Genomic DNA, 21,207 nt, shown 5'->3' with positions numbered 1-21,207 from the left:
TGCACACACCCCAAGGGCAGCCCTTCTGTGATCCATTTTATGTGCTGTGTCTCACAGGGGGGGCTTCCACTCAGAAACCACGGCTTTGGGCCTCAACGACCTGGGTGAGGAGGACCTAGGACCCCACTGTCACCTTGTTTGGCCAGAATTCTCCGCTCCTTGCTTCCCCTGTCACCACCCCCACCCCCACCCCATGCTGTCCCTTCTCCTCTAATCATCCAAACCCTGTCTCTTTTTACTTCCCTGCTGGAGGGGGGCAGTGTTTCCAATCCCACACGTGCCCCAGGTCTCTCCCTCAGGGTAATGGCCCCCAGAGGAGCCGAGAGAGGTTGAGGAGCCACTGCAGGCTCCCGTGCGGAATGGCAGATCTCTTTCCTCTTCTGATGGGGTTCCTCCTCCCGCACGGGGTGGACGTGCCCATTTCAGGTGGGTCCCCACTAGTGAGAGTGTGGCCAGTTCCCCCCAGGTACCGTTGTAGCCCACGCCCCTGCAGGCCCTACAAGCCTGCCCAGGAATGGCCGGCAGGGCCCCTCCCTTGTGGGTGGGCTCCGGCTTCTTTTATGAGTGCTGCCTCCTTGCCCAACAACCTCCCCCCGACCGCCGACCGCCGTCCAAGGGCCTAACCTCCGAGAAGTACTTGCAGCAGGACAGATTTGTGAGGGGCTTGGCTGGGCACCGTGCAGCACTCTCCTACGGGGTGAAAACTGCGGCCCAGAGACAAGCACCATACTCGGGTCACATCCATGTCAGCAAGGAGCAGGGCATAATCTGGGTCTAGACCCCAGAGAAGGAGGCTCTCCCAGCAACCCCAGTGGAAGTCAGAGGCCCCATTTCTCCTTTCCCGTCTCTGGGCATGGAGTCCCGGGTGACAGAACCATCTTCTGGCTGCAGTCTGCAGTGCCATGGGCCTTCCGGGAGCGTGCCTGCGGGAGAGACCCCCGCCCCTCTGGGGCAGCTCTAGGGCCCGAGAAACCCTTAGGGTAGGCTACCCTGCGCAAGGAAGGCTGGGGCGGCGGCGTGGCGGGGGGCTGCTCCTGGGCCCCCCTTCCTCGTGCCTTCCGGTCAGTGAAGCTCAATCGTCGGGGTTCCAGAGGCCCTCCTCTCCCTTCAGTACATCTCCAACCCTCCGGCCCGGCTCCCTCCAGCTGGAGTGGAGGCTCGGCGTGGCGAGCCCACAAGCCTAGGGCAGAATGAGAGGGGTGAACCCCAAGTTGGTGAGGCACTCGCCCGGGCCTGGAACTCGAGCCGCGGTCCCGTGGGGAAGCGCGCAGGCCCGCGCACGCGCGCAGCCCTGGAGCCGCTTTGTTCCACGCTACCTGCAGCTCCATTCACCTGTCTCCGCCCGTGAGCCGACGCGGCTCACGCGGAGGCCCCGCCCACTTCCCGCGCGGGGTGGGGCTGGCGGCGGGTCCCGCCTCCACCCCCCACTCCACCGTCTTCTCCGGCCGTGATTGGTTGTATATGCGGCGCTCTCCCGCCCATCGCGGAAGTTGATTGGTGCAAAGGAAAGGAGGGTGGAGGAAGGCGAACCGATTATAAAAGGAGCGCGCTCCTCCCACCGTCAGTAGAAAAGTCACGTGGCGCTTCATTTGGTGCCTGTCACCACCCCGTCTGTAAAGCTTTCTTAAAGGGCTCGTCCTCCCTTCCCACCTGGTTCTTCTCAGGGCTCCTCCGCGACTACTCGTAGGGGGTGGCATGGCCCAGGTCTTCCTACTCCATCAGGCCTGCTGGGATGAGACCCTCCTCAGGCCTCGGAGCCTGTGGCTATCATAGGCACGGTGCGGTCACCAGAAACGGTGGCCGCCTAAGCATAGTACCTGGCACGTAGTAGGCATTCACTTTTCATTTGTTGAATGAACTCGCTGAGAGAATCAATGAATGGGGTTGACCGACTGGGGAGGGAGGTTGGCTCAGCGTGTTCGCACCATCCCTCCGCCCCATCCCCCGGAGACCCCTTCTGTGAATGTGGCAGGGTGCAGTCGCAATATTCCCCAGCGCAGCCCAGGAGGGTAGGGCACTGAAGAGCTGGGAACGCGGCCCCGGGCCTCGGGAGGGTGTCTTGGCCGCGCCCCTGGCCTGGTCGCGGCCAGTTCCGGCCAGTGAGGGCGAGGTCGCTGGCGCCCGGGGCTGCGTGCGCGCCCGCGCGCCCTTGGGGAGGGGCGGGGGAGCGCGGCGCCTTTAAGCCCGGGCGCCGGTCCGCGGCCCCGCCCCCGGAGGACGCCTCGGCGCGCGGCCGCCGGAGCCGCGGTTTAATTGGGGCTGTCAGGCCGCGGCGCGCGCGGAGGGCCGGGCGGACGGAGGCCGGGAGGCCGGGGCGGCGGGCGCGCAGCTCGGCGGGAGGCGGGCGCCCGGAGACGCGGCTGGGGCCCGCGCGGCCGGGGCGCCGTCCCAGGGCAGGGCTGCCCGGCCCCGGCCCCGGGCCGCCCGCTCTCCCCATGAAAAACCAGCTCCGCGGCCCCCCAGTGCGGGCGCACATGTCGGCCTCGGGGGTGTCGGCGGCTGGGGGCACCGGGGCGGGGTCGGAGCCCTGTGTGGGGCCCGGGTCCGGCGCAGGCACCGGAGCAGGCGCGGCGTCGGGCGCGGGGCCCATGCCCTGCAAGAGTGCCGAGTGGCTGCAGGAAGAGCTGGAGGCGCGCGGCGGCGCGTCTCTGCTGCTGCTCGACTGCCGGCCGCACGAGCTCTTCGAGTCGTCGCACATCGAGACGGCCATCAACCTGGCCATACCCGGCCTCATGCTGCGCCGCCTGCGTAAAGGCAACCTACCCATCCGCTCCATCATCCCCAACCACGCCGACAAGGAACGCTTCGCCACGCGCTGCAAGGCGGCCACCGTGCTGCTCTACGATGAGGCCACGGCTGAGTGGCAGCCAGAGCCCGGCGCGCCCGCTTCGGTGCTCGGCCTACTCCTGCAAAAGCTGCGCGACGACGGCTGCCAGGCCTACTACCTCCAAGGTGAGGGCAGCACCGAGATCCCCGCTCGGGGTTGGGGCTCTCCCCGCGTCGCTCCTTGACACCCCTGCCGGAGGCTGCTTTCTTTCTTCGCGCTCAGCCTGCCCAGCCGGCGCCACGTCGCCCCCGGTCAAAGCCGCGTCTCCCTGGAGCCGAGTCCCCTCAGTGCAGGTTTAGACTGGCTCGGGGTCCCCTCCGCACCTTTCTTTGCACAATTCGAGTGGGCCGAACAAACTTGTCCCCGCCTGGGCTCTCCTTTTCTCCCTGTTGTGGGGGCCATGGTAGTTTGCAGGCTCCTGCTCAGCGCCTCGGGAGGGAGGGGCCGCCTCCTGGGACCCCGAAGACAGCAGGGCACCCAAGTCCAGCATCTGCAGCCTGGAATGCATGGCTCCGGGAGGCCAGGGTCGGGACAGGGGCCTTTCGCAGCACCATCCCTGTCCCCAGGGCATAGGGACAGCTTGGGTTGGGGCACTCCAGGCGACCCAGCATGGGTTTCACCACTTCAGACTCACTGATCCGGGGCCTCTTGGAGGCTTTTGGAGGGAGGCTATAAGCAGTGTCCTTGCCCCTGCCCTGATTTTCCAGGGCCCCCAACTTTCCAGCCTGAGGCCCTAGAGCTTTGGGAAGGGGGAAGCAGCGCCAGGGGGCGAGTGGCTGCAGCCGGTGTTTCCAATTAACATTCCAAAATGGCCTCTCTCTGGCAGCGGGGAGGGCAGGCAGGGAGGGGAGGGGAGGCCTGCGGCACCCTCGGGCGCCAGGCCCCTGCCTAGCTGCAAGGTGCTCCCCGTTTCTTGTCCCTGTAAAGCTCCCAGCACCCTCCTCCTCTGTGCGTCCAGGGCTGAGGACATCTGGTATGGTGAGGGGATTCTGGACCTGCCCCTAGAGAAGGGGAGGGCCAGCAGTGACCTTCACACTGTCCCCCCTTGACTGTGGTTGGGGTGGGGGCAAACTGTGGACCCCAAGTAGGGAGGCCAAGCCCCTGCCTCTCACTGACCCCGTGCAGCCCTGGCTCCTGCTGTCTCATCTGTAAGAGGGGTTTGCCCCCACAGTGCTGGCCCGAGATGGGGCTGCCTGCCCGCCTTCACCGTTCAGCAGCTATCCCGCGCCCAGGGTGCTGGGGCATGGGGGCTTCAGAAAAGGAGTGAGCTGGGGCCTCTCCCCAGGTGACCTAAAGCTGGCTCTCTGGCTGAGCCCTGAAGCCTCGTGGGTAAGGGTGAAGGAGTGTTCCTTTGCTTCCTGGGGCCTCAGTTTCCTCAGCTGGACAGTGGGTTGTAACTTGGATGTGAAGAACACAGGAGGAGGTACCCATGTAACGTGCTTGGCCGATGGTGGCGTTACCATGCTTGGCATGGGCAGCCCTGGCCGTTGCTGCTCTCACCCATGTGGACCAGGGGCGTGGGCAGTCTCCCACCCAGGCCCTGTGTCACCCTGGCCACAGGTGGTTTCAACAAGTTCCAGACGGAGTACTCAGAGCACTGCGAGACCAACGTGGACAGCTCGCCCTCCCCGAGCAGCTCGCCGCCCACCTCGGTGCTGGGCCTGGGAGGCCTACGCATCAGTTCTGACTGCTCGGACGGGGAGTCAGACCGAGAGCTGCCCAGCAGTGCCACCGAGTCGGATGGCAGCCCTGTGCCATCCAGCCAACCGGCCTTCCCCGTCCAGATCCTACCCTACCTCTACCTCGGCTGCGCCAAGGACTCCACCAACCTGGACGTGCTGGGCAAGTACGGCATCAAATACATCCTCAACGTCACGCCCAACCTGCCCAACGCCTTTGAGCATGGCGGCGAGTTCACCTACAAGCAGATCCCCATCTCCGACCACTGGAGCCAGAACCTCTCCCAGTTCTTCCCCGAGGCCATCAGCTTCATTGGTAGGTGTCACCCCACTCTGGGCTGGCTGGGCAGGCAGGCACAGCAAGGTGTGTACGGGGCTCTGCACGTCACCCGTGCCTGCCTGGGTGCCTCTGGGCCTGTCGAGGCCTGTGTGTGCCCTGCATGTGCCAGCGTGTGTCCATGGGTGTACCCAGGCCTGCTGTGAGTCACTGAGGCCCTCAGGGCCTGAGCACCCCCGAGTCCTGGGCTCCCTGCAGCTGTCGGCACCTCACAGGCTGTCTGCTGTCCGCTTGTGTTTTTCTGGCTCGTGTTGTGGCTTAGCGAGCTGGAACATCATTGCTCTCAGGCCTCCCACGGGTCTCACTTGCTCTGCATCACGCCTCAGCCCACATGTCTTTCCAGGAGGGGGCTTTACTGTGTACCCCACCTGGAGGCCTATCCAAAATGGGCAGCTATTGGAATGTGGTGACCCAGAGCACCTCGGTGGGGCCCCAGGGGCTCACAGCAGGCTGTGGGGATTATTACTTCGAATAGAGATGGTGTACAGGGGACGTGGGGGTGGCTGCGGAAGGTCTCTCCAGAGCAGTGTGTCTGTTTTCTGGCTTGGAACCCTCTGAGTGCCCTGCATCCCTTGACTGCCTGGGGCTCTGCAGGCCTGGCCCTGGTTCTCCCCTGAGTGCGGGGAATGGACGCAGGATCAGGATGAATGGAAACCCTGTGTTTCTGGTGGCAGGAAGAGGGGTGGCCTGGGCAGTTGTCTCCTGCTGGCTGCTGTGTCCAGTGAGGGCGTTTTGGTGTGGGCTGGGCTGGGCTGGCTTTAATAACAGGAAGTGGGAGGCTCCCGGCCTCATCCGCTTGCTGGGAACCAAAACTAGGTGCCTGGCTGCGAGGAAGGAAGGACGCTGAGACTGAGGGGAGGGGCTGCCGCCCGCCTGTCCCAGCTTCCCAGCTCTGCCCAGGGGATGTGGCCAGAGGGTTATGGGTACAGCCTCAGCATTCACCAGTCCCCCCGTGAGGAAGGGGGGTTGCGGAGGGGGACCCCGGATTCCCCAGGGGTGAGCCTGGCTCTCAAGTGCCTTTGTCCTCGAAGGCCCCTCTGTGTTTGGTGAGGGGGTCTGGCCCCATTTGATAAGTAAGGGAATTTTGGCCCAAGCATCCCATAGGACTCTGTGGGATGGGGTCAAGCGCCAGCCCCCGACCGCTCTGCCACACCCTGAGAAGGCTAAACACTTGGACCACCCAGGAATGGGTTTGGGGGCCAGGTGTTCCCCATATCCTGGTGTGTCTCCCCAGGAACCCCCATCTCCCATCCCAGGTCTCAAGGTCAGACCATGTGGCTCCTCTGAAAGCCACATCTGTCTCTTCCTCCAGTAGCCTGGCACCCAGTCAGTCCCCAGTCTGGATTAAGCTCCTACTGCGTGCATACGCCTGGGCACCTTCCTGCCGGGTGGGGAGGTGAAGCTGTTCCAGGCCAGAGCCAGTGAGCCGCCGAAGACGAACAGCTTGTGAGCCTGTGTCATGCAGGGGTGCACTGACAGGTTGCAGCCATGTGCCTGGCTCTCGGGGGCTCAGAATCAGGGAGGTGGGGCCCACAAAGGCCCTGGGACTGCAGCTTCCTGATCTGTGTCCCTGGTTTAGCTGTGGCACAGGGGGCAGCTGCCCTGGGCCCGGGAGGAGTGGCGACAGGACTGAGTCGTTCCAGGAGTCAGTGGTGTTGTGCTCCTGTGTCAGGTGGAGGGGCCGGAGCAGCACTGGGTGGCAGGAGGGCTGGGTGTGGGCAGGAGGGCTGAACCTGCTGGTGCTTTGGGGCATCACTGGTCCTCGGCCCACCAGGAGAGGCCCTGTGCATGGGGTGGGTAGGCCCCATGAATGCAGCCCAACTGTGGGACCGCAGGCAGGCCCCGTACCAGTCCCAGGCTACTGGGCACAGGGGAGGGCCATGTGTGGGGCGGGCCCCCAGCCCCCTGTGGAGGGGCTCCCTCAGCGTGTTTCCCAGGAGGCTCCTGGGTGCCCGGGAGAGTGGCACCGGAGGTGCAGGCTCAGCCCCCAGCCCAGGTCATGGGCTGGCCATGGTGGTGCTCCAAGTTAGGAGGAGCCCCTGTGTGGCCTTGGGCTCATCGCTGCGCACTGTCCCCGCTTGTAAAGCTAGCTTACTAGCCATGCTGCAGATGGCCTGAGGGTGCAGGAACACCACGGGGGGGCAGGCCAGCAGCAATCCCAGCCGTCAGCCGCTTGTGTCTGGGACCTCCCTTGGCTCAGGTCCTCATAAGGCCCATTTTACAGATGAGAAAACAGAGGCACAGGGCTGTCCAGTGGCTGGCGCTGACTCATGGTAGGGTCTTCTCCACATACCCTTGACCTCCACCCCAAGTTGCTGTCCCACCTGGGTGGGACTTCCCCAGGCCCCTGAGTCAGCCCCAGCTGTGACCGTGCTGCCCTGTGCCCTGGCCCCGCCTGCTGCGGCCCCTGGAGCACGTGCCTGCCTGACCCGTGCCTGTGTGTTTCAGACGAGGCCCGCTCCAAGAAGTGCGGTGTCCTGGTGCACTGCCTGGCAGGCATCAGCCGCTCAGTGACGGTCACTGTGGCCTACCTGATGCAGAAGATGAACCTGTCTCTCAATGACGCCTACGACTTTGTCAAGAGAAAAAAGTCCAACATCTCACCCAACTTCAACTTCATGGGGCAGCTGCTAGACTTTGAGCGGACGCTGGGGCTGAGCAGCCCATGTGACAACCGCACCCCCAGCGAGCAGCTGTACTTCTCCACACCCACCAACCACAACCTGTTCCCACTCAACACGCTCGAGTCCACGTGAGCCAGGCGGGTGGGCAAGCGCATGTCCCTGCATTGGCCCGGAGAAGCTGGACAGCGCCCGTCCGAGCCGGCAGCGGCACCAAGCTTCCCCGCCACCCTGCAGGCCTTTCTGCAGTGGCTGTGGCTCCCACACCCCCAGCTCCGGGAGTCCCAGGGGCCTCAGCCTTGTCCCAAGGACACTCCTCTCTGCTGACGGCCCAGCCACTTTGGCTGTTTTTTAAAGACACGTCCACGGTCAGAGCTTCCTTTTTACTTTGGCAGGTGAATCCAAGCTCCCTGGAGCACAGCAAGTGTTCAAGCTCTTCTTAATTTTTCTTTTTTTAACATAAAGTGTTATTTTCAGGCTACATGCAGCAGTGGATTGTACAAACCAGTATTTCCTCCCTGTCTTGATCCTGCAAGAGAGAGAAGTGTTCTCAGTTTTATTTCTCTTTCTATTTCAAAAAGCAACTATTGGGTTTTTGTTTTTGTTTTTAATTGGAAAAGACAAACCCCGTGTTGATCTTGACCAAATGCGTTTTGCACATGTGTGAAGCCCCGTTCCTGCCGAACGCCCTTCCTAAAGGGCTGGCTTGCTGCTTTCTCGGTTTCAGACCCGCCCAAGTTGTGCCCACATCTCCCACCTTGGCCCGGCCCAGTCTGGCACTGCGAGGAGCTGTGACTGGTCAGCTGGACAGGTGGCCTTTGTGTTCTCTGCCCTCCCAGATGCCCCTCCATGGTCCCTGCAGACTCCCTGGGACAGGATATGGGAGGCCCTGCACTGTCCTGTTGGATGCAAGGCTGCAGGGCCTGTCATGTGGTAGCGTTAGCCTGCGGGCTCAGCCCTGGCCTGGGGCCTTTCTCTGTACCTACCCACTGCTTCTGTCTCTTCCTCTGTCTGTCTGTAACCGACAGAGGAGGTCCAGTGGCTGGGGACAGCTTGGCAGGGGGCCCAGCCTGCCCCCTGAGCTTCGGTCCCCCACCCCGGCTGCGGCTTCGGCCTAGCTACCACTCCGCCCCTCGCCCCATGGAAGCCTTCCCTCTGCTGCCAGGAAACTGGCGCCCATTTCAATCCCAGGGCAGGAGCAGAGGGGATGAGGTGGGCAAGTGCAGGGGCTGCGAGCTCTGCCCCCACGTGGCCCCCAGTATCCACAAAGCAAAGCCACGGATTCCGTTGTCCTGTTCTGTTCCTTCTCCAGGGCCAGGGGTCTGGGCTGCGTGGGGGCCAGGGGGCAGGGAAGCGGCTGGGCCAGGGTCCCTGAGCGCGCCAGCACTCAGCACGTGAGCGAGGCCACGGAAACTCGGCCCCCACTGCGTCTTACCTCACAGGCGGTTTTCAGGGATTCTTTAAGGCGGCAGATTAAAATCTTATCATAGACAAGAAATCGAGACAAAGCTTCCACGCTGTACATGGTTCTCCTTCTCTCTCTTTTTTACTTTTAAAAAGAAAAACCCAGAAAGATGTATCACGTTTGTGTAAATGAGGGTATTTGTATGCTAAGAGGGTGGTCAGTTTTGCTTTATGTTCTTATGAAGGAAAATTTGTGACCCTACGTATATATACACACACACACACATATATATATCCCGAACCAGCAACGGGACTTTGTTTATATTGCAAATAAATATTATTTTTTCTTTAAAACGAGTTGTGTCCAATAGGGGCCTAGGGCCAGGGGTGGCGAGGAGGGGTCCCGAGGTCAGCGCTGCACACCTACTGTGCATGAGGGGCAGCCTGACCCTGCCCGGGGCCTTGCTGGCACTCACTTTGGCCAGCCGGAGGGCCCACAGCTGCAGCAGCAGCCGGGCCTGGGGGTGACCTGGGGTGTGGGCACCACCAGCCCTTGGCACTGCAGGGCTTTCTCTAGCAGCTTTGCTGACTGGTGACAAGAGGTGGCAGCTTGGATAGGTTTCCTGACCAAGGTCACCCAGCAGCCCTTCCCACCCAGAAGGGCCCAGGGCTGTCCGCTGGAACATTGCCCAGATTGCCCCAGGGCTCCAGGCCTCGGCCCTTTCTCTTGCTCCTCTGGGTGGACAGGGGCACGCCCTTACCACCCCTCTGCCTCTCTCTTGCCATTCCTGGGACACCAATGGGACATGAAACCTGGTCAGTGACAGGTCAGCCTGCTCTGCTCCTCAGGAGCACGTGGCGCAGGACCCTCAGCCTTCCTGAGCCTCGGTTTCCATCCCCGTAAAGTGGGCCCTCCCACCTCCCACCCAGATACCCGGTGCTGTTTGTGTTCAGGCATGAAGAGCGTGTCACGTTCGTTTCCCGGTCAGCCTGGGCCCATAGAGAGGAGTCGGCCATGCCTGGCTCCTCCAGAGCAGGTGAGCCTCAGCCCCCACGTAGGCCGCTTTGGGGGCTTTAGGCCAGGCGCTGGGGGGGAGCAGGATGCAGGGATAAGGCCTAGAGGAGGATGGCCATGGCCTGGGGGAGGGAGGCCCCAGCAGGTGACAGACCCGTGCTACGGATGGGAAAGGGGGGCTCCAGGGAGTTGTCTCCTTTGCCTCTGGCTGGATTGAGTGAGCCGTCAGGGTCTAGGAGGCCTGGGTGCTGACTCAGTTTCCCCGTCTCTGCCTCTCACCTGGCTTTGTCCCTTCCACTGTGAAGAGCCAGCCCAGTGCTGGCCTCTGGTGGGCAGGTGGGCCAGAGGGTCAGGGCAGCTCCGCTGAGCTCCCGTCCAAGGACCTTCCCTGTTGGGCTGTCCAGGCCCTACCTTCCCCATCCCTGCCCCAGCTCTGCCAGGGAGTTACATTTGAGCAGCACACACGTGACCAGTCACACCTTCACACATGCAGAGAGCTGAGGGGTACAGGTTCTCCAAGCAAAGGGACCAGGGTTGGAGCCCCAGCCATGTGGCCGCCAGCTATTCTCCCCTCGCGCTCAGCTTTCTCATCTCTAGAATGGGAGACTGTGCAGCCAGCAGGCCTGTGGGAGGGGCAAGGGGCTCTCGCTGAGGGGTGCTGCCCCTTTTGCTTTGGGGCTCCCTCAGGGTCCCGGCCCTTCTGTGCCAGGGGCAGGCAAGGGGGTGGGGGCCTTGGCAGGCAGAGAATGGGCCTTTGTTCCTTCCTGCTGCCTTGGCCAGGGCTGGGGAAGCCCGCGGGTGCTGGCCTGGGGGCTGGGCCCTCAACAGGCCGAGTAAGTGCCTGGCAGTGCCAGCAGGCCCGAGCACGGGATGGGGGGTGGGAGCAACAGCACCTCCTAAGTCGGCCTCTCACTGAGGGGCTCTCCCTCCTGTGCAACTCAGGCCCGGCGACCTCTGACGCACAGTGTCCTTATCTGTAGAAATGTGTGCCTCAGCAGCGTGCCTGGTTGCGGTTTCCTTCGGCTTCCCTCTGGTGGGGGCAGAGGGCCAGGTCACGGCTCCGGGGCTGGGGCCCTGGGGCCTGCTCTGTGACCCTAGGCTAGGCCGTGCTTCCTCTGGGCCTCTGTCTCCACCCCGGGCCCCAGGTTCCTGCCTCATGGTCCTCTGAGGTCCTGAGGCCACCCCGAGGCTGCCTGCTGTCCCCCCAGCGGCCCCGTCCGTGCCCAGCTGTCTTCCCCAGGGCTCCTGGGGCCGGCTCTCTGCTTGGCCTTGGCACCCTCAGCCCCATTTCTTCCTCCTGACCCTCTTTGCCTCCCTGGGTCTGTGTCTGGCTCCATCTCAGCCCGGCCCCAGGGGCGCCTCATCACCACTCAGTGCTCTTGCGGGAGGAGGGCCGGGGCCTCTCGCTCTCCACGCATTCGTCCAGCAGCCGTGTCCGGCGGCACTGTCCCAGGAGTGGGGACACACCTGCAGGAACTCAGCCATGTCAGGCTGGGTGGCAGGATAATGGGGCCCTCAACTTGTCTCAAGGAGTGAATCAGGTGCCGCAGCAGGAGTGACTAAGGCTGGACATGAGAAGGAACTTGCAGCACTGCTGAGCAGCGGCCTGCGGCATCCTTCCAAGAGGAAACCACAGGGAGCTGAGGGTCAGCGGGGCTACAGGCAGCCCTCCGGAGAGACGTCCCTCCCCAGAGGGCAGATGGAGTCGCCCCACGTGAAGGGGCAGGATGGGGCGGAAGTGGGCACCTGTCCCTCCCCTGCTACCCACCCAGGCCCACTCAGGCCTGCCCCCAACACGGGGTTGCACCAGGCCTGCCTCCGCGTCCGTGCAGCTGGGAACACCAGCACCCACACCCTAACAGAAGCCAGAGAGCCTGATGCAGCCGTCAGGTAGCCCTGGATGGAGCTGCCCTGCTCCCAAACCCCGGCCGATGGGGAAATAAATCAAGGCTCAGCGTGAGTCAAGGCTGGGTCCCCCAACGCTGCTATCCTGAGGCTCCCCACCCAGGTCCTGCCTCCCCCGTTGGGCTTGCCTCCGGCCAGGTGAAGGACCAGATACACATGTGCATGCTTGTGCGTGCACAGCCCCCTCGTTTCTCAGGACAAGCCAAAGCCGGCCCCGCGGTGACAGAGGAGCCGCCTGCCTCTGACTCCAGCCTCTGCTCATCAGGGCGCAGCCCGGGTGAGGTCATCCCCTCCCAGGCATGCCATTAGCAGCTCTCCAGAGGTAAGCGGAGGCCTCAGCCAGCCCTGTGGCTGCGTCAGGTGAGTGCTGATGGTGACAAGGACCTCAGCCCCATTCCCAGGGATGCCCCACTGCACACCTCCAGGGGGCGTCATGGACCCTTCTGTGCATCTGTAGGATCTCCGTTGGCCCCTCTGCACCCATGCCTCCTCCTCTGGCTCCAGGGCCCTTCCAGCCCTGCAGCAAAGGGGTGGCTGTGGCCCTTCCCCCAGGGCTGGGTGGGTGAGGAAGGAGCCCGGCTGTGGGCCGGAGGAGAGGGTGAGAACAGGGCACAGCAGCAGGACTCATGGGTGGCGGGGCCTGTGTGTGGACAGAGGGTCCACACTTGCCAGCCCCCACATCCCTGGCCTGGGTGCCTGCTGCCAACCCACACAGGAAGATGGGGTTCAGCTGGGACATGGCTGGGTCCGTGGTGGAGCCCTGGCCACTGGAGGCTGAGTCCCCACTCCCTGGCCCCCTCATGGGGCGCCACAGGCCAGCACTTAGAGAGAGGCGGGCCCCCGGGTGCTCCTCATCCCGGGACTTCCCAGAGCAGCGCAGCCTGGGTGGCCCCCCCAGAGCCTTGCTTTCCTCTGCACAGCAGGGGCAAGAACTGTGGGTCGAAGGGGAGAAGGCAGGGTGAAGGGCACTCCTCTCAGCAAGGCCCTGGGGCTGGGAGTCGGGGTGCTGTGTTAGCTGCCCCCTCCCAGGGGCACCTCCCAGGGCCAGCCAGCGCCGATCCAAGATACCATGTTGACAAGCCTCAGGTCTGCACAGGCGAGAAATGAGAATAACGACTGACCGACCCGCCCCCAGACCCAGGACTCGGGGGCTGTGGCCCAGACCATCGGTCCTGCCCCAGGGGCTGGATAACCCAGCATCAGGAGTAGCCCAGACTGAAGGAAGGCTGGCGTCCAGGGCTGGGGGCCCTGACTGGGTGGGAGGGGGGCCATGCCAGGCCCCTTTGCAGGGGCCCCGAGGGCCTTCCTGCCTATGCAGGGGACTCCTCCACATGTCCCCTGTCCTGAGGCCCGGAGAAACTTAAGAGGACCCCAAGTGAGTCCTGGCCCCTGGTCGGCTGCACAGCCTGCCCCTCGCTTCTCCGAGCCTCTGTCTGGGGGTTTGATCACCGATTCCGGGTGTCCTCCTGAGGCGGTCAGAAAGGGCCTCATCTCCATCTGCACCCCCTCTATTCCTGGCTCAGCCTGCTTCCTGTCCTGCCTGCCCCTCAGTCCTTCGCTGTCCCAGCAGGGCCTCTGGGCAGGACTCTGGTGGAGCATTTTCTGCATTTCAGGCTCTTTCCTGGGCCTTGGGCCCAAAAGTGGCATTTCCAGGGCACACACTTGTGCTCCATTTTTCCAAATGGTTTCTGCAAGGAAAGCCAGGTTATTCGTCTCTTAGGTTTGGCTATTATCATAGCTGATTTGGAGAAGCCGGGTCAGCAGGGCCAGGCACCCGGAGGGAGCCCAGCACAGAGCAGGGCTGGGTCCTTCCTTGGCAGGGGCCCCTGCCTGAGACCTGGGGCCCTGCTGCCCCTCACGGCTGCTCTGCTGGGTTCTGGGGACGTGTCTGACCTAGAACACTAACTTGAGGAGCAGTGATGATAACACGCACACATGGCCTTGCTCTGGGCCGGCATGCTGTGTGGCTGTACCCGATATGCTCATTTAATCCCTGGAAGGGCAGGGGAATCCCTGGGGAAGCCACAGTGAGAGTGGCAAAGCTGGGGCAGGGTCTGGGTGCAGGTCTGGCTGATTCAGGAGTCCCCCTGCTCTCTACCCCAGGCCTGAGGGGGTCGAGGCTGGCTTTGGGCCTTTGACCCCTCCCTGTGCGGGCACCACATGGGCTCCCACCTGCACCAGCCCAGCCCCAGAAACGCAGCATCAGGCAGGAGAGAGTCTATAGCTCCTTCCTGGTGGCTTCTGCCAGCTTGTTGGGGCTGCGTAGCACAGGTAGAGAGGGGCACTGGCAACAGCTCGGAAGATTTGGGAGGGAATGTTGGGTCAGGACGGCCCTGGAGTGGGGAGGCTGGAGGGGCAGAGACTCAAGGACACTCAGTCTCACAGGCAAGGCAATCCGGGGGGCTTCCCAGAGAAGGGGATATCTCACAGTGAAGACCCGTGGCAGCTCCTGCCCCAGGAACACAGCACGTGCCATTTCCTCACGCACCACCCCATTCAATTAGCTGCCTCTGTCTACTTGTTCCTGAACTCACGTCACATGCGCCCCCCCTCTGGGAAGCCTTCCCAACCTCCTTCCCCAGCTGGGTTGCGGCGCCTCCTCTGGCTCCCATGGCCTTCTGCGCAGCCCCTCGAAGCCTTGCTGGCCAGGACTCTGGGCCCTGCAGGCCCCCTCCAGGACCTTGCCCAGCTCTGGATGTCAGGCCTGTGTGACCTGTGCCCATGTAGGTGGTGTGTGTCCCTGGAGCACCCACCTGGCTGTGTATCCTCATGTGTCCAGGCATTGTTGATTCTGCGCCTGCTCAGGTCTTTGGTGGTGCCCAGGTGGGACTGGGCACTGCTACCCACGGACTGAATCTCCTGCCTCTCTGCTCACCGCCTTCCCTTTCTGGCTGCAGCCAGAGAAGGGTCTGGCTTCTCCTGTTTATAAATATCTGTCACTGCCACAGCTAAGCGGAGGGGTCTGGAGGCCACACTAATTGATTAATTAAACCCTCTCGGTTAATTAGCTCCATCCCTCCAGGGAAAACCGCCTAGAGCCGCAGCCAGAGCCTCTGCTGGGCTGGGGAAGGGTTTAATCACCCGGGTCACGCCGAGCCTGATGCCAGCTGCTGGGGGCAGCGGAGAGCCCAAGGAGGAGTCCATGCCTGGGAGCCCCCCTGGGGTGGGGAGACGGCGGCCCCCCTCGGGCCTGGACCACCCCTCCAAGCACCCCTGCCCAGCCTCCTGTAGAGGCAGGTGAGCCTGGAAGAGGAGCAGAGGTGCCCTCGAGGAGGGGCCAGGCAGTGAGGGCAGGACGGGGGAGATGAAGCAGTCGTTGTGCGGTCAGCTCTCCTGGCCTGGGGCTGAGGGTCACTCCGGACTCTGCTGCTACAGCCCCGTGAGGGCCTGAATGCCAGTGCCGGAGCGTGGACGTGCTCCAGACATGGGAGGCTGCGCAGGGTTGAAGCCCAGGAGAGACCTAATGAGGTTTGGGTTTTGGCAAGATCTTGGGGGCCTGCTGCTTAGGGGAGAATGGCCGGAGGGGCAGGGAGGGGTGGGCGCCTGCAAGGAGGGGGATCCAGGAGTCCAGAGAGCAGAGATCTGTCGGCCGTGGGACCTGTGCAGGGGCAGGCCTAGCCGAGTGTCAGCAGGCCAGCTCGCGCCGTGGGGCCCAGGGCCACCGACTCCCCTCTCTGGGCCTCTCTCCTCTCATCCACACGGTGGGGTGGGGGTTCCCTGAGGCCACAGCCTCCGGAGGCAAGCTCCCCGTGGCCCCCGCACTGTGTGGGCCATCTGCCTGGCTGTGAGGGGCAGACCCCAGTCTGTGCGTGGCCTGCGATTTGACTCCAAACGGGCGCCCAGGTGCAGAGGCGCTGCGTGCAGGCGGGTACCTGTACTGGCGGAGAGCAGGGGCCCTGGGCACACCACTGGCAGCAGGCAGGGCTGCAGCCTTGGCACCGGGCCTGCTGGGGTCGGCCCTCCAGCTCCCTGAGTGGCTGCCCAAGTGGGAACAATGACCCTTTCACGTCACGCCTCCTCCAGTCACAGCAACTTTGGCGCTGGGACAAAGGGGCCGTTTCATCATTGTTGGGCTGGATCAACAGCCCTCCCGCCTGAGCCCTGCTGCCCTCGGTGCAGCCCAGGCCCCCAGCAGGGTGGCCCGCCGCCTCCACCTACCCCGCCCCCGCCAGAGCCCGGCACCTTCTCCCCATTGGCCCTGCCCCGTCCACCCCAGGGACCCTCCTATCCCTCCTTACCTCTCCCCAGGGGCCTAGGCAGAGCCAGTCCCTGCCGACGGGGCCCCAGGCCTGGGCCTCCCCACCTGCTCCTTAGTGTCCCTGACTGGGGAAGCAGGTTGGGGGAGACAGTCTACCACACTGCGGGGAGACCCATTGTGCTCCCCCAGCACTGGCTGCCCCTGAGGGCAGAGGTGGTGGGGCCCTGGCCCACGGGGTGGGGGAAGTGGGCCTCTCGGTCCCAGCACCCTTGCCCCCAGCAACCCTCCATGGCGCGAGCTGTCTCAGGGCCCCCCTTGCCCATCCTTGGGCTAGCCTCAGCCCTTCATGAGCCCCCGGCTGTACGAGGCCCAGGAGGCCAGGGCCCTGCACAGGGCAGACTCTTCCCACATGCCGCCCACCTCCTGCCCCCTTTATTAGAAGCCGGGGGTCAGAGCCCTGAGCCCCTATGTGTCATCCTTTCTTCTCCGTTTGGCCGGAGTTTGCTGGAACCTCCCGAAAGGGAGGGCTGGACCCTGGGTGAGAGGTCCCAGCTTAGGGACCAAGACGGATACTGCACCTTCTCCCCACCGTGGCCAGAGCTGGTCTCAGGAAAGCCAGTGAATCCAGACGCCAGGGGCCAAGGCGCACCCTCAGAAGCAGGTGCTGTGGGATGCAGGGGGGCTCGAGACAGGTGCCCACAGCCGCGGGCCTGCAGGCAGCCGTCGTGTTGATAGATCACCACCCAGTGGAGGGCAGGGAGACTTGATCTGTGGGGCTGGACCAGAGGGTGAGGCTGCAAATAGCTCAGCCGAGGCCAAGGGGCTGGGGGTCACCAGTAGACACATGTGTAAGACGTAAACCATGCACCTGGTTCTCAAGAGAACCCGGCCGGGATTACCCTGTCTGCTCTGGGAAGGCATTGGCTCTACCCCTGTGGTTCTTTCCCCGGGACCCCGAGAGGGATCAAAACAGGAGGGTGGGCTCCACAGTGTTCCCCACTTCATGATGAGAGCCCCAAGGTTCAGAGGGGTGAAGAGACCAGTCTAAGCTACACAGCAGGTGAGCCGCACAGCAGAGATGGAACAGCAGGCCGAGAGGGAGCTAGTTGGGGCCTGCTGGTTTCCACCGGGGCTGGGTCTCAGGGTAAGCCGCCTGGGCACTGGGCAAGAGGCTGGCTGTCGAGGGCAGGCACAGTGTGTCTGGCTGCAGGGTACCTGCAGGGCCAGGCCTGCTCCCTGCTCCCTATAGCCACCCGCCTCCCCAGCCCTGCCCTGCCGGGCCCGCGGCACTGCACACAATTTGCCCATTTGCTCTGCCTCACTTCCTCTGACTAAGACTGAAAGAGTCACCCCTTTAGGGAGCTGAACCCTGGCACCCATCAGCAGGAAATGCTGGCCCAGCCCTCCCCAGAGCTGGCCTGCCCTGGCACCCCCTCCTCTGGGCTCCCAGGAGCACTGGCAGGAGTGAGGCCACCGCCGAGGTTGGAGAGAGCCGGGGCCAGCGTGGCCAATGTCAGGCAGCCTGGGGTGTGGGTGGGCCCTGCCACATGCCCCCTCCCAGGATAATTCTGCCTCTGGTGTCTGGGGCCGGCAGTGACCCTTGCTCCAAGCTGAAGCTCTCCAAACTCCCCTGTCAGGTTCCAGGTCACGGTGTGAGTGTGGGCAGGAGGGATGGAATGAGGGTGCTTCGTCCTGAGGTCAGGCCCTGTCCCAGAGAGGCACAGGGACAAGGCTGCCCCAAGGCCTGGCTGTCCTGACACTCCTTCTGTCCTGCTGGGTCTACACCGCCTCTTCTCCAGGCTGTCCCAGCCCCAGGTTGAGCTGAGTGCCTTTGCTGTGCCCACCACCCTGCCTACCAGTGCTGTGAGGGTTCATCTATCTGTGGGGCCCCCTGAGACTCCAGGAGGGCAGGGCTGACTTGCACACCACTGTGCCCCACAGAAGGAAGGCGCGGGTGAGGTCATGGCCCTTGATGTTCATGCAGGCGAGTCCTCCTATCAAGGAGGCTGGGGGCAACCTTCGTCCCAGGCCCCAAGGCGACTGACCTTCCAGAGAGGGGGTAGATGGCTTCTGTCCCCCATAACTGCCTTACCACCCACCAAGATGCTTTCTGGAGGCCATTTGGCAACTTAAGTCAAAAGGCCTAAAAATCAGCATTACCTTTAACCCAGAAGCCAGGTTCCGGGCACACGCCACCCTCTTTCGTCCTCATGGGAGGGATTATTCTCTGTTGGGCAACAGAGAGGAGGCTTCCAGGGAGGGCAAGCACCGAGCCAAGGAGCGGAGCTGTGACCCTGCATGTGGCAGGGAGGGGGCCCTGGGAGGCACGGTGGGAGGTCCTTTAGGCACTCAGAGCGCCCACTCTCCTGACACCACCGCAGGTGCTGGGGGGTGTCTGCTCTGGCCTTTCCCAGCCACACAGCCGAGGTCCTGGCTTCACCCCGCAGGCTCTGCTGGCTCGGGATGTGCCTAGAATTTCAAAGCGGAGCTGCAGAGCCCACTTGCCCAGCACCTACCCAGCTCCAGGCCAGGCTGGGCACGCCTCTGCTGCAGCCCCTGCTCCGACCTCAGGGATCCCCACACAGAGAAGGGGAGTGGATTCCACTGTGCCACCCGCTCCTGCCCTGCTGGGAGCCTTGGTGCTCCCGCAGAGCCGGGCTCACCCACATTATCAGGGCTCTGCAGAGCACATGGATGTGCCCGGGCTCCTGCGGGCTCAGACATCCTGAGATGCAGTGTGGAAACCCTGCACAATGCAGGCGCCTCTGCACGTGGGCTGCACCGGTTGTTGCACGGGGACATGCCATGCTCCCAAGCACTGCTCAGAGAAGGTCCACGGTGGCCACCTACCTCCAGCCTTCTGCTCCTCTCACTGCGGGCTCCTGATCCCTGGCCCCCACCAGGCCTTATGCCAGGCCCCCGAGAGCCCCTGGGTGCCAAGGTAGGGAGGTAGGGTGAGCAGAGCAGCCTGGGCCATTCTGACAATTCTGGAATGCTGGCCTCTAGCTGTGCAGAGGGATCCCAGAGCTGCTCCCTGCCAAGTGGGCTCCCTAGCCCGGGCTGAGCCCCACTCTGCCATGTACAGCTGTTGGACCTTGGGCACATCGCCACCCCAGCAAAGCCCCAGATTCCTCACCAAGAAAATGGGGAACATCAGCCCAGTGCCTCAGAGGTTTGGGCCGGCGGCTCGGGGCCCCGTGTGGTCAGGGGAACACCCCGTCCTGTGTGGCCCTGCCCTGAGCAGTTTGTGCGCCACCTCATCGCATCTTCACAGAGCTGCCTGAGGCGAGTGCCACTCTCTCCAACTTACAGAAGAAGAAACTGAGGCCCTGCAAGGCTGAGATGCCCGCTCAGGGGCACTGGCAGGGGTGTGGGTGGTGCTGTGCTGAGGGGGCAGGAAGCGGGCAGGGGTGGTGGCATACAGCCTGTCTGGGCTGTGGGAACAGAAGCAAGCATACCAGGCAGGGGCAGGCTCTAGACGGGCTCCTTGGGAGCCCAGGGTGGGGCTGACCCCAGACAGCCTCCCACAGGCTGGGGAGGGAGGTGGTGCCTGGGAGTGGAGGTCCCAGGCCTGTTCTTAGCAGGTGCTTCTCCTCATCTCCCAGTCCCTGCCCTGGGGGCTCCTAGGAGACCCTGATCCTCACTGCTTAGTGGGCAGCTCAGCCTGGCAGGCACAAGACAGGCACCGCCACCACTCGGCAGGAGGTAGGCAGACCCCAGGAGGCCCGGGAACCACTGCAGCCCCTGCCCAGGCCCAGCCCGGGAGGACCAGCTTCTCTCCAGCTGCCCAAGCTCTCTGAGAAGTCACGGAGCGTGAATGGACTCCTTGCCCCACCCTCAGCAAGCAGAGAAACAGCCAACACTGGGACGTCCTCCTGGGCGGCCTCCGTGATTATCAACCTGGCAGCTTCCACCTATAGAACAGCACCAGCCCTAGCCTGGAACCTCAAGCCAAGGGCTGGCCTCAACTTTCCCTCCCAAGCACTGCTCAGAGAAGGTCCACGGTGGCCACCTACCTCCAGCCTTCTGCTCCTCTCACTGCGGGCTCCTGATCCCTGGCCCCCACCAGGCCTTATGCCAGGCCCCCGAGAGCCCCTGGGTGCCAAGGTAGGGAGGTAGGGTGAGCAGAGCAGCCTGGGCCATTCTGACAATTCTGGAATGCTGGCCTCTAGCTGTGCAGAGGGATCCCAGAGCTGCTCCCTGCCAAGTGGGTTTGTTCTGGTCTCTGCTGGGCACTCAAGGGTCGCTGAGCAGACAGTATGATTCAATGGTCAGCTCAGGCTCTAGACACATGTGAGAGCCCCAGTTCAAGCCCAAGTTGAGCTGTTTCCCCATGGCTTGGCCTGCCTCCAAGCCTCTGCTTTGCCTCCAACTGGAAAAGGCCACTCTTGGTCCACAGGGGTAAGGGGACAGGACAGAGGCCATGCATGAGACTCTAGTTGTGTGGATTCCCCCACCCTGTTCTGGAAGGCTGCAGGCAGGGCCTCCCTGGGCCTTGGTTTGCCCATCTGTTAGTAGGTGAGGCAGAATCATGGGGGCCCTGCCATGCTTGAATAGGAAGAGGAAAAGTGCTCCTTGCCCAGGAATCACGGGCTCTTGCTCCTGGAGGGCATCAGGTTTCTCTGTGAGGTGGAGGAGCCAGATGCCCAAGGTCAGCACTGTAGGGGCGGGGGGTCTGAGCAGGTTTGGGGTGCCTGAACGGCCCGCGGGTGCGGATGTGAGTCCTGGCCCTCCCTGCCTGGCACACTGGGTGAGGCCTGGGCCTCGGCACATCCGCCCAGAGGAAGAGCCTGGGCACTGACCCAAGAGTCTTGCCAGGTGGGGATGGGGGGCTCTGGCCCTAAGGTGACTGGCTGCCTCACTGCCAGACATCTTCCTGGTTAATGCCTGAGGGACGGAAGCCGGGGGCAGGGCCGCCTGGCACATCTGAGGGGAAGGTGAGGCCGTGTTCTCGCAGAGCAACCCCATCCTGCGTGCCCCCACCCCAGACACACACACACACAGCAGGACACACTGAACCACAGTCTGGCAGGGAGGGCTGCTTTGAGCTATGGCCTGAACATGACCCCATGTGACCTTTGGCAGAAACTGATGGGGACAAGGGTGGGTGGGAGGGGTTGCTGGATCCCATGTACAGGGCGTGGAAGGGGTGGGCAGGAGCAGGGAGGGCTGGAAGCCTGGCCCGGAGGTCTGTTGGCCCATCCCAGCTCCAACGGCTGCT

General features: G+C 63.5%; 1 protein-coding gene across 1 annotated transcript; it reads left to right on the top strand.

Moving 5' to 3' along the window:
- Nucleotides 1-2,279: 2,279 nt before the first annotated feature.
- DUSP7 (dual specificity phosphatase 7) lies at nucleotides 2,280-9,222 on the top strand. Its single transcript, XM_017672032.3, has 3 exons — nucleotides 2,280-2,952; nucleotides 4,388-4,822; nucleotides 7,292-9,222. Exons 1-3 carry the CDS (start codon nucleotides 2,436-2,438, stop codon nucleotides 7,597-7,599), a joined length of 1,260 nt encoding a protein of 419 aa, XP_017527521.2. The 5' UTR covers nucleotides 2,280-2,435; the 3' UTR covers nucleotides 7,600-9,222.
- Nucleotides 9,223-21,207: the final 11,985 nt, after the last annotated feature.

Source organism: Manis javanica, chromosome 3 (assembly GCF_040802235.1).
Source record: "Manis javanica isolate MJ-LG chromosome 3, MJ_LKY, whole genome shotgun sequence".
In the NCBI taxonomy this organism is placed as follows: Eukaryota; Metazoa; Chordata; class Mammalia; order Pholidota; family Manidae; genus Manis; species Manis javanica.
This window is presented reverse-complemented; position numbering and strand designations above follow the sequence as displayed.